The sequence below is a fragment of the Alosa sapidissima genome, chromosome 8 (assembly GCF_018492685.1).
Source record: "Alosa sapidissima isolate fAloSap1 chromosome 8, fAloSap1.pri, whole genome shotgun sequence".
Classification (NCBI taxonomy): domain Eukaryota; kingdom Metazoa; phylum Chordata; class Actinopteri; order Clupeiformes; family Clupeidae; genus Alosa; species Alosa sapidissima.
Genome location: NC_055964.1, coordinates 36,381,818 through 36,396,260, shown reverse-complemented (window position 1 = coordinate 36,396,260; position 14,443 = coordinate 36,381,818). Strand labels below are relative to the sequence as shown.

At 45.0% G+C, this 14,443-nt stretch overlaps 1 protein-coding gene across 2 annotated transcripts; it reads left to right on the top strand.

The window, feature by feature from the left end:
• The first annotated feature begins 3,564 nt into the window (after positions 1-3,564).
• LOC121715810 lies at positions 3,565-8,815 on the top strand. 2 transcript variants are annotated; one of them, XM_042101747.1, is made up of 7 exons: positions 3,565-3,846; positions 3,955-4,098; positions 4,654-4,719; positions 4,902-5,117; positions 7,199-7,354; positions 7,780-7,969; positions 8,004-8,815. In XM_042101747.1, exons 1-6 carry the CDS (start codon positions 3,730-3,732, stop codon positions 7,960-7,962), a joined length of 882 nt encoding a protein of 293 aa, XP_041957681.1. In that variant the 5' UTR covers positions 3,565-3,729; the 3' UTR covers positions 7,963-7,969; positions 8,004-8,815. The 2 variants fall into 2 exon arrangements, with proteins under 2 accessions (XP_041957681.1, XP_041957680.1); XM_042101746.1 differs by having other exon boundaries at positions 7,780-8,815.
• Positions 8,816-14,443: the final 5,628 nt, after the last annotated feature.

The following is a 14,443-nucleotide window of genomic DNA, read 5'->3' as shown; positions in this document are numbered from 1 at the left end:
AGAATTATTGATATCTATATCTACAGAATGAGTGATATCTATATCTACAGATATCTATATCTACAGAATGAATGATATCTACAGAATTATTGATATCTACAGAATGAGTGATATCTAAATCTACAGAATGAATGATATCTACAGAATTATTGATATCTACAGAATGAGTAATATCTATATCTACAGAATTATTATTATCTACAGAATGAGTGATATCTATATCTACAGAATGAGTGATATCTATATCTACAGAATGAATGATATCTACAGAATGAGTGATAACTATATCTACAGAATGAGTGATATCTGTATGCCTAGTAGAGATGCCTATGGTATAGATGTCTAGAGATGCCTAGTAGAGATGCCTATAGATGCCTAGTAGAGATGTCTAGTAGAGATGCCTATAGATGCCTAGTATAGATGAGTAGAGATGCATATAGATGCCTAGTAGAGATGCCTATAGATGCCTAGTATAGATGTCTAGAGATGCCTAGTAGAGATGCCTATAGATGTCTAGAGATGCCTATAGATGCCTAGTAGAGATGCCTATAGATGTCTAGTAGAGATGTCTAGAGATGCCTATAGATGTCTAGTAGAGATGCCTATAGATGCCTAGTAGAGATGTCTAGAGATGCCTATAGATGCCTAGTAGAGATGCCTATAGATGCCTAGTAGAGATGCCTATAGATGCCTAGTAGAGATGCCTATAGATGCCTAGTAGAGATGCTTATAGATGCCTATAGATACCTAGTATAGATGTCTAGAGATGCCTAGTAGAGATGCCTATAGATGCCTAGTAGAGATGTCTATAGATGCCTAGTAGAGATGCTTATAGATGCCTATAGATACCTAGTATAGATGTCTAGAGATGCCTAGTAGAGATGCCTATAGATGCCTAGTAGAGATGCCTATAGATGCCTAGTATAGATGTCTAGAGATGCCTATAGATGCCTAGTAGAGATGCCTATAGATGTCTAGAGATGCCTATAGATGCCTAGTAGAGATGCCTATAGATGCCTAGTAGAGATGCCTATAGATGCCTATAGATGTCTAGTAGAGATGTCTAGTAGAGATGCCTAGTAGAGATGCCTATAGATGCCTATAGATGCCTAGTAGAGATGCCTATAGATGCCTAGTAGAGATGTCTAGATATGCCTATAGATGTCTAGAGATGCCTATAGATGTCTAGTAGAGATGTCTTGTAGAGATGCCTAGTAGAGATGCCTAGTAGAGATGCCTATAGATGCCTAGTAGAGATGTCTAGAGATGCCTATAGATGCCTAGAGATGCCTAGTAGAGATGCCTATAGATGCCTAGTAGAGATGCCTATAGATGCCTAGTAGAGATGTCTAGAGATGCCTATAGATGTCTAGTAGAGATGCCTATAGATGCCTAGTAGAGATGTCTAGAGATGCCTATAGATGCCTAGTAGAGATGCCTATAGATGCCTAGTAGAGATGTCTAGAGATGCCTAGTAGAGATGCCTATAGATGCCTAGAGATGCCTAGTAGAGATGCCTATAGATGTCTAGTAGAGATGCCTATAGATGCCTAGTAGAGATGTCTAGAGATGCCTATAGATGCCTAGTAGAGATGCCTATAGATGCCTAGTAGAGATGCTTATAGATGCCTATAGATACCTAGTATAGATGTCTAGAGATGCCTAGTAGAGATGCCTATAGATGCCTAGTGTAGATGCCTATAGATGCCTAGTAGAGATGTCTAGAGATGCCTAGTAGAGATGTCTAGAGATGCCTATAGATGACTAGTAGAGATGCCTATAGATGCCTAGTATAGATGCCTATAGATGCCTAGTAGAGATGTCTAGAGATGCCTATAGATGCCTAGTAGAGATGTCTAGAGATGCCTATAGATGCCTAGTAGAGATTCCTATAGATGCCTAGAGATGCCTATAGATGCCTAGTAGAGATGTCTAGAGATGCATAAAGATGTCTAATTATGTCTATAAATGTCTAGAGATGGCTGCAGCTGATAATGGCCTTCCCACTTTCAAATTCACTCACAGCTTTGTTCCCCTTTGTTACGCAAAAACCAAAACGGCCAGTAATCTCCATCTCCATTCACTCAGTCGCTAGCCTTGTTTCGTTTCGTGTCATCTTGTGTCGTCTGTTCTGCTCTCTCCCTGATTGCAACAGCGGCCACGGTGGCTGTGCTTTTGAGCGGCCACAGCACACAGGCAACTGGAGGTCAAGGAAAACCTGAATTTCCTAATCCCCCCCATTGTGCAATAACAGCCACAACATGTGATGCCTAAAAATAGAAACAGAATTTAACTTTAATTCAGATTGACACAGAAGGAAAATATGTATTTAATATTTATTAACATAATAAACACACAGACACTTTGATGTGTGTGTATGTGTGTACATCTGTGTGTGTGTGTGTATGTGTGTGCATCTGTGTGTATGTGCTTGTGTGTTTGAGAAGTGGTTGTGTTATATCACCCATTGACTCAGTAAGAGGTGTTAGTCATGGGTCGCCAGTGGGAGATTTAAAGGGGCGTTGCGCTGCTTGTGGTCTGCATGGGTCGCCAGTGGGATATTTAAAGAGGCTTTGACTGGCAGGCCTGTGATTTAGGACCTGAAATACTCACAAGGAAACAGCGCTGGTAGATGTGTGATCATGCTCCCAAACAGCAGCTCAACCTGGGACAGATGTGCTCCTCTGAGTGTGCCTGTGCCATATATGTGCTCCTCTGTGTGTGTGTGCCTCTGAGTGCGTGCCTGTGCCATATATGTGCTCCTCTGTGTGTGTGTGCCTCTGAGTGCGTGCCTGTGCCATATATGTGCTCCTCTGAGCGTGCCTTTGTGTGTGCCTGTGCCATATATGTGATGATAGAGGTGACAAAGCAGTGGGGAATCAAACTGGGTAGATCCTGTCTCTGACTGCTGAACACCTTCACTTTGTATTCCTCTTTTATGATAAGGACAACAGGATATCTCATGAGACATGTTGCAGACATTATATTATATTATATTATATTATATTATATTATATTATATTATATTATACTGAAATCTTTGCAGTGGGGCATAAGCCTACTTATCCAACATCAAGCGTCACATGAGAAGCAATAGTCAAACATGATGGTCTCTGGGGCCATCTGCCGGTCATAGTATCAAACTACCACAACTCTCGCAACTCTATCCCGTTACCGCAAAGATGCGCTCGATGATAATCAACCGATGACTGTAGAAAAACATGTTTAATCAAAACATGTTTCATGCTGTTGAAATGTCTTGTATATTGGCTGTTGTCATTTTAGGCTGAATTATTGCCTATTACTGGCCGCTTGTAATGTAGCATTAATACAAATATTTAGGCCACTATGATGACTTTTTCAGTAACAATGTTTTATAGGCCTACAGGAAAAATATAGGTCTAGGCCACAACTACAGCTAGACTACATTAGGCAATTGAAAGCAAGATGTAAGTGTCTGACGGTGACCACGAGTTAGCACTGGTGACTGCAACGTTTCGATTGGCTTCGCTCTATTACAAGAGCAAACTCCGGAAACGTGTCTTTACTTAACCATCTGAACCGGCGTCCCCGCCCCCCGCCGCTGCGGTTTCGTAAGAAGTTGTGTAAGTGTCGGTTATTTACTTATGTCCTACTCAGTGAGTTCCGCTACTACAACGGGACACAGCATCCAAACGAGAGGAACAGTCAGCGTTGTCAACAGTCAACACAACTCAGAAGTGCGACAGCATGAATCCCAACGGCAGGAAAACGGCAGCTGAAAGTCAAATCATATCAGCGGAGATCGTTTCAGGGCTTTTGCTGACCATTTTATACCGCATCATTTCCAAGAATCTTTTTCCACTGGTGAGAATTTAACTTGTAGTTTTTTGCATCTCAGGTCAACTTATTTAGTGTAGGCTAATATTGGTGTAGGGACCCATTAAATGTCTAACTGGGCTTTTTTACGCCTAGCTGGGGCAGATTCGAATGGATGGAGAGCCCTTTGAAATGACGCGCTCCCTCGTGTGCGTGTGGCTCGCCAGCAACGTGAAATTTCTCCTCTTCAAAAGCAACAAGGCAGTGTCGCTGACCGAGCACTCAACCTCCAGACTCGTAGTAAGTAGCCCACGCTCACTTGTGTTCATAATAATGATATGGAACAGTGATATAACCCCAGACGCATCCATACCCGTGTCAAATTAGGGTTTAGGGCCAATTCCTCTGTCTGGAAATGACAACAGATCACGAGGCAAAATTGTGCAACAGATGCAAATGAAGCAGATGATCTGCTGATATGTTTTTCTGGCGCAATAAGAACTCACATTTTGTACTTAACTGTGTGTAAGGGCAGTTTGTTAATAATGCCTGTTATCTCAGATGGGTAGTTTTGTGTTTTGTAGTCTATAAATGTCATAATATGCCATGTGCTTACAGAAACAGTGAATGAATGAGTGCTTTCATAACGTCTTAATCTTTTAATATGGGCCTCAGAACACTGGTCTGGAAATCTGCTCAATCTCTGACTATTCCAGGAATACGACCAAGTCCAGTGGGCCTAGTCCGCTCTTGGCACTCGTTTCAAACAGGTGTGCTATTGAGCAGGGCTGGCATTTCAAACAGGTGTGCTATTGAGCAGGGCTGATTGGTTTTGTTTTGTTTTTCTGTGGTCAGGCATCCCTTGCGCTTCTCTTCGGCACCTGCTGGGGTGGTGGAGCCAGCGGAACGTCCTTAAACCAGGTGAGGTGTGTGTGTGTGTGTGTGTGTGTAAATGTCCTGCCCTGTGTTGACAGGCCCCTGTGCTGGACCTGGTGTGTGTGTGTGTGTGTAAATGTCCTGCCCTGTGTTGACAGGCCCCTGTGCTGGACCTGGTGTGTGTGTGTGTGTGTGTGTGTGTGTAAATGTCCTGCCCTGTGCTGCAGGTCCCTGTGCTGGACCTGGTGGTTTTCTCCAGCTTTGTGCTGAGCAGCTTCGTCCTGATGGCGCTGGACCACAGGCGGCAGGCGTGGGCAGTGCACCTGGACACACGCGGCATCTTCAGCGATGCCCAGCGCTTCTTCCTCCACATGGACTTCTGCGCCACCCTCCTCTTCGGCCTGCTCTGGCTGGTCTTCCCTGATTGGCTACTTGGGAGCCAGGTATGTCTGACCGCCCGGGTTGCTCTGATCCACTTCTGTGTTTTAATTACAGTATAGTGCTGACCCCTTTATAGAGTATAGTGCTGACCCCTTTATAGAGTATAGTGCTGACCCCTTTAGAGTATAGAGCTGACCCCTTTAGAGTATAGAGTATAGTGCTGACCCCTAGTCAAGACCATGGAAGGTACTAGGACAGTAGTCATCACCTCACATGTGTTCTATTGGGTTCTGCATCACATGTTTTCTGGTAAAATGGTTCTAAACGCCCCTCTTAAGCCAAAGGGTTCTGGAATGGGGCCCTAGTGTTGTGATGCTGTGCAAGCCGGAGAGCAGGGTGAACAATGAACCCACATTGAGGCCAGGACACACACACAGATATTGATGCCAGGAGGTATCAAAGGTTTCCAGGAAATATGGATAAAAGGATAGAAATGCAAAGTCCAGTGTGTGTGTGTAGAAATGCAAAGTCTAATGGATGTGTGTGTGTGTGTAGAAATGCAAAGTCTAATGGATGTGTGTGTGTAGAAATGCAAAGTCTAATGGATGTATGTGTGTGTGTAGAAATGCAAAGTCTAATGGATGTGAGTGTGTGTGTGTAGAAATGCAAAGTCTAATGGATGTGTGTGTGTGTGTAGAAATGCAAAGTCTAATGGATGTGTGTGTGTGTAGAAATGCAAAGTCTAATGGATGTGTGTGTGTGTGTAGAAATGCAAAGTCTAATGGATGTGAGTGTGTGTGTGTAGAAATGCAAAGTCTAATGGATGTGAGTGTGTGTGTAGAAATGCAAAGTCTAATGGATGTGAGTGTGTAGAAATGCAAAGTCTAATGGATGTGTGTGTGCATTGTTCCCTTTAATCTGGGAACCTCCCCTTTAGCCCATGCATGGTGTTGTTGATCGTGTGTCTGTCTAGCTCTTGCCTCACTGTGTTTGTTATGCAGTATGTGTGTGTGTGCTTGTTGTGCAGTATGTGTGTGCTTGTGGTGCAGTGTGTGAGTGTGTGTGTGCTTGTTGTGCAGTACGTGAGTGTGTGTGTGTGTGTGTGTGTGTGTGTGTGCTTGTTGTGTGTGTGTGTGTGTGTGTGTGCTTGTTGTGCAGTGTGTGTGTGTGTGTGTGTGTGCTTGTTGTGCAGTGTGTGTGTGTGTGTGTGTGCTTGTTGTGCAGTGTGTGTGCTTGTTGTGCAGTGTGTGTGTGTGCTTGTTGTGCAGTGTGTGTGTGTGTGTGTGTGTGTGTGTGTGTGTGTGTGTGTGAAGGAACTGTAGGGGGTGATGTGGGTCGAGGAGAGTGAGTGTGTGGTGAGCAGGCAGAGCCCCGGTTAGAAGGCTCACTGGTGTGGAGTGATTGACACGGAGATGGCAGGGTTTCGGTGCAACACAAGCAGTTTATTTTGATTTTCAATTTAGTTCTTTGACTTCACTGGGTTTTGCGTGTGTGCTGCACCAAAGAGGAAATAAACAGAAGGGAGAAATCGGTACAGATCCCAACTCACAAACAAACAATTGACATTTAAACAATAAACTAAATCATATGGCTATATAAGGTACAACTAAACAATACTTGACATCAACCAGCATCATCCCATCGCTCACATGGGACTCAAACACAAACACATCTAACCAGCAAACAAAGACCTTAACTTCACACAATATGGGCTGGCAGCGCTAACTCATAAACATCACAAAAGTCAAAGTGAAGGTCATTAAATGATAACTTACGTTAACTCAAAAGACGCACACGACACAGGACACACTGAAGTGCTAGGTTGATGAACAAAAGAGTGAGTTCAGGGCGCGTAAACAATTTATCTAGTCTGAGCCCCTGCTCTGGAGCTACGGGGTTTCCCAGTAGGTAAACTGGGCGTGGTTTGGTGACAGCCATAGAATCCTACAATTTCTTTGCAGCACTTTCTACAAGGACTTTGTGACGGTTTAAATGAAATGTACATTAAAAAATAAGAAACAATATAGTTATAATAAAACATATATATATTAACTTAGGGAGTCTTTTCAGTGTGTGTGTGCTTGTTGTGCAGTACGTGAGTGTGTGTGTGTGCTGTGAGCTCACTCTCTATCTTGTTGTGCAGTATGTGAGAGTGTGTGGAGAGGATGACCTCCCCCTGCCTCTGCACCTGACCCGAGCCTTCGGTGCCATGATGGTAGGGGACAGCTTCGTCGCGCTGACCTCCTCCAACCCACACCTGGGCAAGGACAGGACATCGCTCTTCAGTAGTCGAGCTGTGGTAAGACCCTCAGGACACGCCTGTCCGTGGATGGATGACTAGATGGATGGAAAGATGGATGGATGCAGTACAAACACTAAAGTTGTGTGTTGTGTATGTGTGTGTGTGTCTCTTCAGCTAGTACAATATGAGATATATATGAAATTTATTGAACTCATTTGAGGCGTGTGTGTGCGTGTGCGTGTGCTGTGTGTTGTGTGTGTGTGTGTGTGTGTGTGTGTCTCTTCAGCTAGTACAATATGAGATATATATGAAATTTATTGAACTCATTTGAGGCGTGTGCGTGTGTGTGTGCGTGTGTGTGCGTGTGCGTGTGCTGTGTGTTGTGTGTGTGTGTGTGTGTCTCTTCAGCTAGTACAATATGAGATATATATGAAATTTATTGAACTCATTTGAGGCGTGTGTGTGTGTGTGTGTGTTCTCAGGCTACCCTGGTGCTGCTGACGTACCTTCTCCACTCCCACTTGGTGCTGGCCTCCTGGACGTCCGGCCGGGTCTGGGTGGGGGTGCTGGGCGCTGGGCTGTGGGCAGGGAACTCTGTCCTGGGGTACCTCTCCTCCAGAAGAGCCTCTCCGCACCTGCACCAGCGCTCCGCCCAAAGAGCCTAGGAACCCGCGTGTGTGCGTGCGTGTGTGCGTGCGTGTGTGTGTGTGTGTGTGTGCGTGTGTGTGTGCACGTGTGTGTGCGCGTCTTAAATGGTCAGCTTTGGGCATTATGACTTCTATGATAGTCATGGTACAGCACCAAGTATCTATATCAATCACAGGATTGGTCATCTGAGCCGTTGGGATGGAGCGATCTGATTGGTCTTTACTGGCTGTCAGTCGTGGCGCTGTGGAACCCCAGATGAAGCTCAGAGGACCCGCTCTTGGGTCGTGCCAGTGTTGCAGAAGTATATCAAAATATTGTTATTATTTATATTTTTGTTGTAATATCTACTGCTATTATAATTATGCTTAATGTAGGTTTTTGTTTAAAACTATAATTTTGATTGCTTTGGATAAAAAGCATCTGTCAAATTACATAAATAAACATGTAAACATAAACATCAACAAATAAATACATAAACATATTGTAGCACAGGTCAGGATCATGTGTGTGTGTGTGTTCAGTATCGTGTGTGTGTGTGTGTGTTCAGGATCATGTGTGTGTGTGTTCAGTCAGGGCCATGTCATGTATAAAGCAGGGGATGCTCACATCTCATATGTCTGCCACATCACTAGAGTAGCATGGGCCGCCCCTGTCTCGTGTAAAATAAGTGTGCCTAAAGACGATTGTTTACAGCCATTCATTTATAATTGTAAATGTGTTCAAAGCTTGTGTTTATATTTAATATATTGTATTATGGGATGAAGAAACCATGCCTGAAATGCTATTTATATGTAATATCTTGTATTATGGGATGGCGAAACCATGCCTGAAATGCTATTTCAGTTGAAAGTAATAAAGTATTCAAATATTCCTCACAGTGTCACAGCATCATTTTGTGGAACTCCATTCTGGTTGAAAGACTGAGCGGCCGGTCACTGTAAGACTGTACATCAAGTGCTTTGGCAGGACCATTCTGATGTCATCTTGCAGTCACCTTGAAGGCTTTTGCTTTTCTGATATATGGAGATTCTTTTTTAAATGCGTACAACCTCTCATCTGCCGTCACCTGCCCATGTCTCATAATCTAAACCAGAGTGAAGAGAGTCCATCTCCTGTCCATCAACACTTGGCACACATGACCGTATGTTTAGTGGGTTCTAAAGGGTCACATGACCGTATGTTTAGTGGGTTCTAAATGGACACATGACCGTATGATAGTATGTTTAGTGGGTTCTAAATGGTCACATTAACAATGAACCCACATTGATGCCAGGACAAACACACATACACATTGATGCCAGGATAAGGCACTTCCCAAAGGTATCAAAGGTTTCCAGGAAATATGGATAAAAGGATAGAAATGCAAAGTCTAGTGTGTGTGTGTAGAAATGCAAAGTCTAATGGATGTGAGTGTGTGTGTAGAAATGCAAAGTCTAGTGTGTGTGTGTAGAAATGCAAAGTCTAATGGATGTGAGTGTGTGTGTAGAAATGCAAAGTCTAATGGATGTGTGTGTGTGTGTAGAAATGCAAAGTCTAATGGATGTGAGTGTGTGTGTAGAAATGCAAAGTCTAATGGATGTGAGTGTGTGTGTAGAAATGCAAAGTCTAATGGATGTGAGTGTGTAGAAATGCAAAGTCTAATGGATGTGAGTGTGTGTGTAGAAATGCAAAGTCTAATGGATGTGAGTGTGTGTGTAGAAATGCAAAGTCTAATGGATGTGTGTGTGTAGAAATGCAAAGTCTAATGGATGTGAGTGTGTGTGTAGAAATGCAAAGTCTAATGGATGTGTGTGTGTGTGTAGAAATGCAAAGTCTAATGGATGTGTGTGTGTGTGTAGAAATGCAAAGTCTAATGGATGTGAGTGTGTGTGTAGAAATGCAAAGTCTAATGGATGTGAGTGTGTAGAAATGCAAAGTCTAATGGATGTGTGTGTGTAGAAATGCAAAGTCTAATGGATGTGAGTGTGTGTGTAGAAATGCAAAGTCTAATGGATGTGTGTGTGTAGAAATGCAAAGTCTAATGGATGTGTGTGTGCATTGTTCCCTTTAATCTGGGAACCTCCCCTTTAGCCCATGCATGGTGTTGTTGATCGTGTGTCTCTCAAAGCTGCTTCAAAATATCTTTAAATCTTACAGTAAATGTTCATTTCTGTATTAAATATGCTTAAAATAATCTCATTCTAATCAACACCAACCTTGTCCTGAAGTGACTGCCTTCAGCTCACAGTTCATCCAGAAGCGTCATTAGCGAAGCAGGAGGATTTGTCCGTTTGGTTCAATAAGTAATGTTTTTTTGTAAGAAACATCTTACATAAACAAGTTAAGACCAGCAGCCAGCTTGAACATGTTGAAATATCACACTCTTGTGTTTATTATTCTAAGAGATTTTCTGGATGGTTTCCACATTCTTCAGTGAATGATCTCTCGCTGTCTCCCATGTGAGCTAAAATGTGAATAATGCTTCCTGCTGTGTGAAACACTCTCAGGTGACAAATGCATGTGCTTTACATTTAGATTTATTCATTTCTGCACACTAGTGGAGTGGGCCTACATTGCGTCCCTCTGTATCCATGACCTTGACAAGCACCTTGGCCTGCTGTTGACCAACAGAACCAGCCCTCTCAGACTCCATGGCGGTGTAACTAAATAGAGGACTGATAGGATGCTGCTGCTGATTAGAGTAGGATGCTACTGGACTGGTGATGCTGATTACAGTAGGATGCTACTGGACTGGTGTGATTAGAATGCTACTGGTCTGGTATCTGTTGGTGACAGTTGGAAGTGCCATGCTGTGAACTGAAAGCTTTTCTTTCATTTGTCTCAGGGCTTCTGACCTGGACCAGAGGCTACATAGAGCATGACCTGGCCCACAGGCTACATAGAGCATGACCTGGCCCTGGACCAGAGGCTACATAGAGCATGACCTGGCCAGATGGGGCATATGAGGGAGATCACATGCTTGTTTATCACATACCATCTAAAAATATAACATATGAAAAGCATATATATACTTATACATCTAAAATATGAAAAGCATACTTATGTATACGTATGCATCTAAAATATGAAAAGCATACTTATATATACTTATAAATATAAAATATGAAAAGCATACGTATATATATACTTATACATCTAAAATATGAAAAGCATACTTATATATACTTGTAAATATAAAATATGAAAAGCATACTTCTTAAAGTGGTGAAAGCCTGCATACTATTGTTTTACTGTAAACTACAGGGATCCAGTGTTATGATGACTGAGTGTTCTGGTGGTGCACCAGCAGGGGGTGGTAAACCCCCACAGATGCCAGTTGCAGTAAAACCTATTGAGGAGTAAAAGAGCAGGGTGGGGTGAGTGTTGGGGGGGGGGGGGGGGGGCAGAGCAGGATGTGTGTGTGGGGTAAATGGGGTGGGAGTTGGGGAGGGTTAAAAAGAGCAGGGGGGGGGGCTATGGGGGGTAAAAGAGCAGGGGGGGGTGGCCTGCGCTCCCGCACCACCAGACTCACCAACAGCTTCATACATCAGGCTGTTAGGATGCTGAACTCTCTCCCCCCTCCCCCCCCCTCCACCCTCTGCTACATAACATCCTGGACTTTGGACCCACAATGGCTGCCTTGCACTACTCCACTTGCACTACTCCACTTGTACACTTGCACACTTTGCAACTTGTTGTTGTTGTCCTGTTGTCCTGAAAACACTTCTGAACACACGTCTGCTGCTCTTACATAACTTGCACCACTATGCCACTTGCATACTTAGGTCAAACAGAACTACCTCAGCCATTTATTGGCCTGACTTTTGCACTATTATATTGACTGTCTACTGTATGCACAATTGCACAATTTCTACCCATGTTTTGCTGCTCTTATTTCTTCATTGTATGTGCCTTCTTATTTACTTTTTATATTGTTTAATTGAATGTTATGTTTTGTCTGTGGACCTAATTGGTAAAATATGTCTTGTCTTCACCGTGGGATAGTGGGAAACGTAATTTCGATCTCTTTGTATGTCTTGACATGTGAAGAAATTGACAATAAAGCAGACTTTGACTTTGGGGGAGAGGGACTTATGGTGGGGGGTAAAAGAGCAGGGTGTGGGGGTATGGGGGGTAAAAGAGCAGGGTGTGGGGGTATGGGGGAGAGGGACTTGTGGGAATCAAAGCATTCTACTGCTGTTCCACTTCTGAAAGAAATCAAGACATTGTGCTCTTGAGAAAGGACAGAGGGGGAAAATAATTACGTACTGACCCCTCCAGACCCAAGAGTGTGTGCGGATCTTTTTTTTGTGAGAGTTTCTGTTCCCTTATCGGGGCTGTGTGACAACCTAGTAAAAGAGGTTTCTATTGAAGGCGCCTAGCGGCTAAACACTCCTTCAGTTCAAGGACATGAGGGAGTCAAATGGGCTCTCCCGCCCCGAGCTCTCATCTTACATCTTATCCTTTTCCTGTCAGGCACGTCAAACGCACCATCAAGGCACATCAGGCCACTAGGCCTTAAGAGGGAGCCCTGGTCCATTAGCACCCTGGGACGGGTCTGGCCCTGACGTGGCCCTGATGCAGCCCTGATGCGGCCTTGATGTAGCCCTGATGTGGCCCTGATATGGCCCTGATGTGGCCTGTAGTCGGCTGCTCTTGCTGCAGGACAGGGCCTGCTACAGCTCCACCAGCTCCTGTGGGGATGTGTGAATGACCACAGAGAGAGTTCACCTCTGCTAGAGCTTCCCCTGGCCAGTGAGTGTGTGTGTGTGTGTGTGTGTGGCCCCTCGGCCTTGGCAGCATATGGTGGGATATGTATTATGTATGATGGAGAGACGCTCTTCTGGCACAAACAGCAGCACAGGTGATCAGGTGATGCTGATGGGGGCTCAGGCTGGAGGGGAGTGAAATAGAGGTGGACTGGGGGGGGGGGGGGGGCACTGCAGGGGCAAGACAGACACCAGAAATGTAAAGCCTCCTCAAGGGCGTACGCCTGTCTTCAAGGTCACCTGTCATGTGGCAGGATGGTTCTGATGAGGCCGAGCTTAGCCTGCATCTGAGACACAGACATCATCCACACACACACACACACACAACACACACACACACAGACAAACACACACACACACACACACACACACACACACACAGACAGACACACACGCACAAACACACGCACAAACACACAGACAGACACACACACACACACACACAGCTTAGAGGCATGCCACTGGCGGTTGCTTGTTTGGATATTCTTACCGTCTTTGCTGCACCAAAGTGCACAGTCCCTCTGTAGTGAGCTCTAACACTCAGAGAATCAAAATAAAACATGCTTTTGTGTGTGTGTGTGTGAGTGTGTGTGTGTGTGTGAGTGTGTGTGTGTGAGTGTTTGAGTGTGTGAGTGTTTGAGAATGTGTGTGTGTGAGTGTGTGAGTGTTTGAGAGTGTGTGAGTGTTTGAGAGTGTGTGAGTGTGTGTGTGTGTGAGTGTGTGTGTGTGCCCAGTGGCGGACACAAGGCAGGAGCAACGCAGGGAACAGACAGCAGAGAGAACAATGTGGAACAACAGAACAGAGAACAGAGGGAAAGGGAGGGCAGGAGAGGAGAGAGAGAGAGGAAGAGAGGAGAGAACAGAGGAAGAGAGGAGAGAACAGAGGAAGAGAGGAGAGAGAGGAGAGAACAGAGGAAGAGAGGAGAGAGAGGAAAGAACAGAGGAAGAGAGGAGAGAACAGAGGAAGAGAGGAGAGAACAGAGGAAGAGAGGAGAGAGAGAGAGGAAGAGAGGAGAGAACAGAAGGGATGGGGCGGGCAGGGGGTGCTGCAGGGAACATCAGAGAGAACAACACAAGGAACAATGAAGGGAACGTCAGATAGAACAATAAAAAGAACAACGTGGAGAACATCAGAGGGAACAATAATAAGAACAAAGCAGGGAACATCAGGGATAGAATGGAGGGAACACAGTTAGAGGAGAGTGAGGAGATAACAGAGAAGAGAGGGAGGAGGAGAGGAGAGGGAGGAGGAGAGGAGAGGGAGGAGGAGAGGAGAGGGAGGAGGAGAGGAGAGGAGAGAGAGAGGGAGGAGGAGAGGAGAGGGAGGAGGAGGAGAGGGAGGAGGAGAGGAGAGGAGAGAGAGAGGGAGGAGGAGAGGAGAGGGAGGAGGAGAGGAGAGGAGAGAGAGAGGGAGGAGGAGAGGAGAGGGAGGAGGAGGAGAGGGAGGAGGAGAGGGAGGAGGAGGAGAGGGAGGAGGAGAAAAGAGGAGAGAGAGAGGGAGGAGGAGGAGAGGGAGGAGGAGAAAAGAGGAGAGGAGAGGGAGGAGGAGGAGAGGGAGGAGGAGAGGGAGGAGGAGAGGGAGGAGGAGAAAAGAGGAGAGGAGAGGGAGGAGGAGAAAAGAGGGAGGAGGAGAGGGAGGAAGGCCACATCTCCTCTGACTTTTTACTGCATCTGGACGCCTCACACACACACACTAACACACACACACTCACACACACATGCCCTCGGTGACCTACAAACTCTCTCTGAC

Bases quoted from the DNA above. Each gene is read 5' to 3' on its own strand.
- LOC121715810 (XM_042101747.1), top strand. From the start codon at position 3,730: ATGAATCCCAACGGCAGGAAAACGGCAGCTGAAAGTCAAATCATATCA. The intron at 4,099-4,653 runs GTAAGTAGCCCA...TTCTGTGGTCAG, and splicing joins ACTCAACCTCCAGACTCGTA to GCATCCCTTGCGCTTCTCTT. The intron at 5,118-7,198 runs GTATGTCTGACC...CTTGTTGTGCAG, and splicing joins ATTGGCTACTTGGGAGCCAG to TATGTGAGAGTGTGTGGAGA.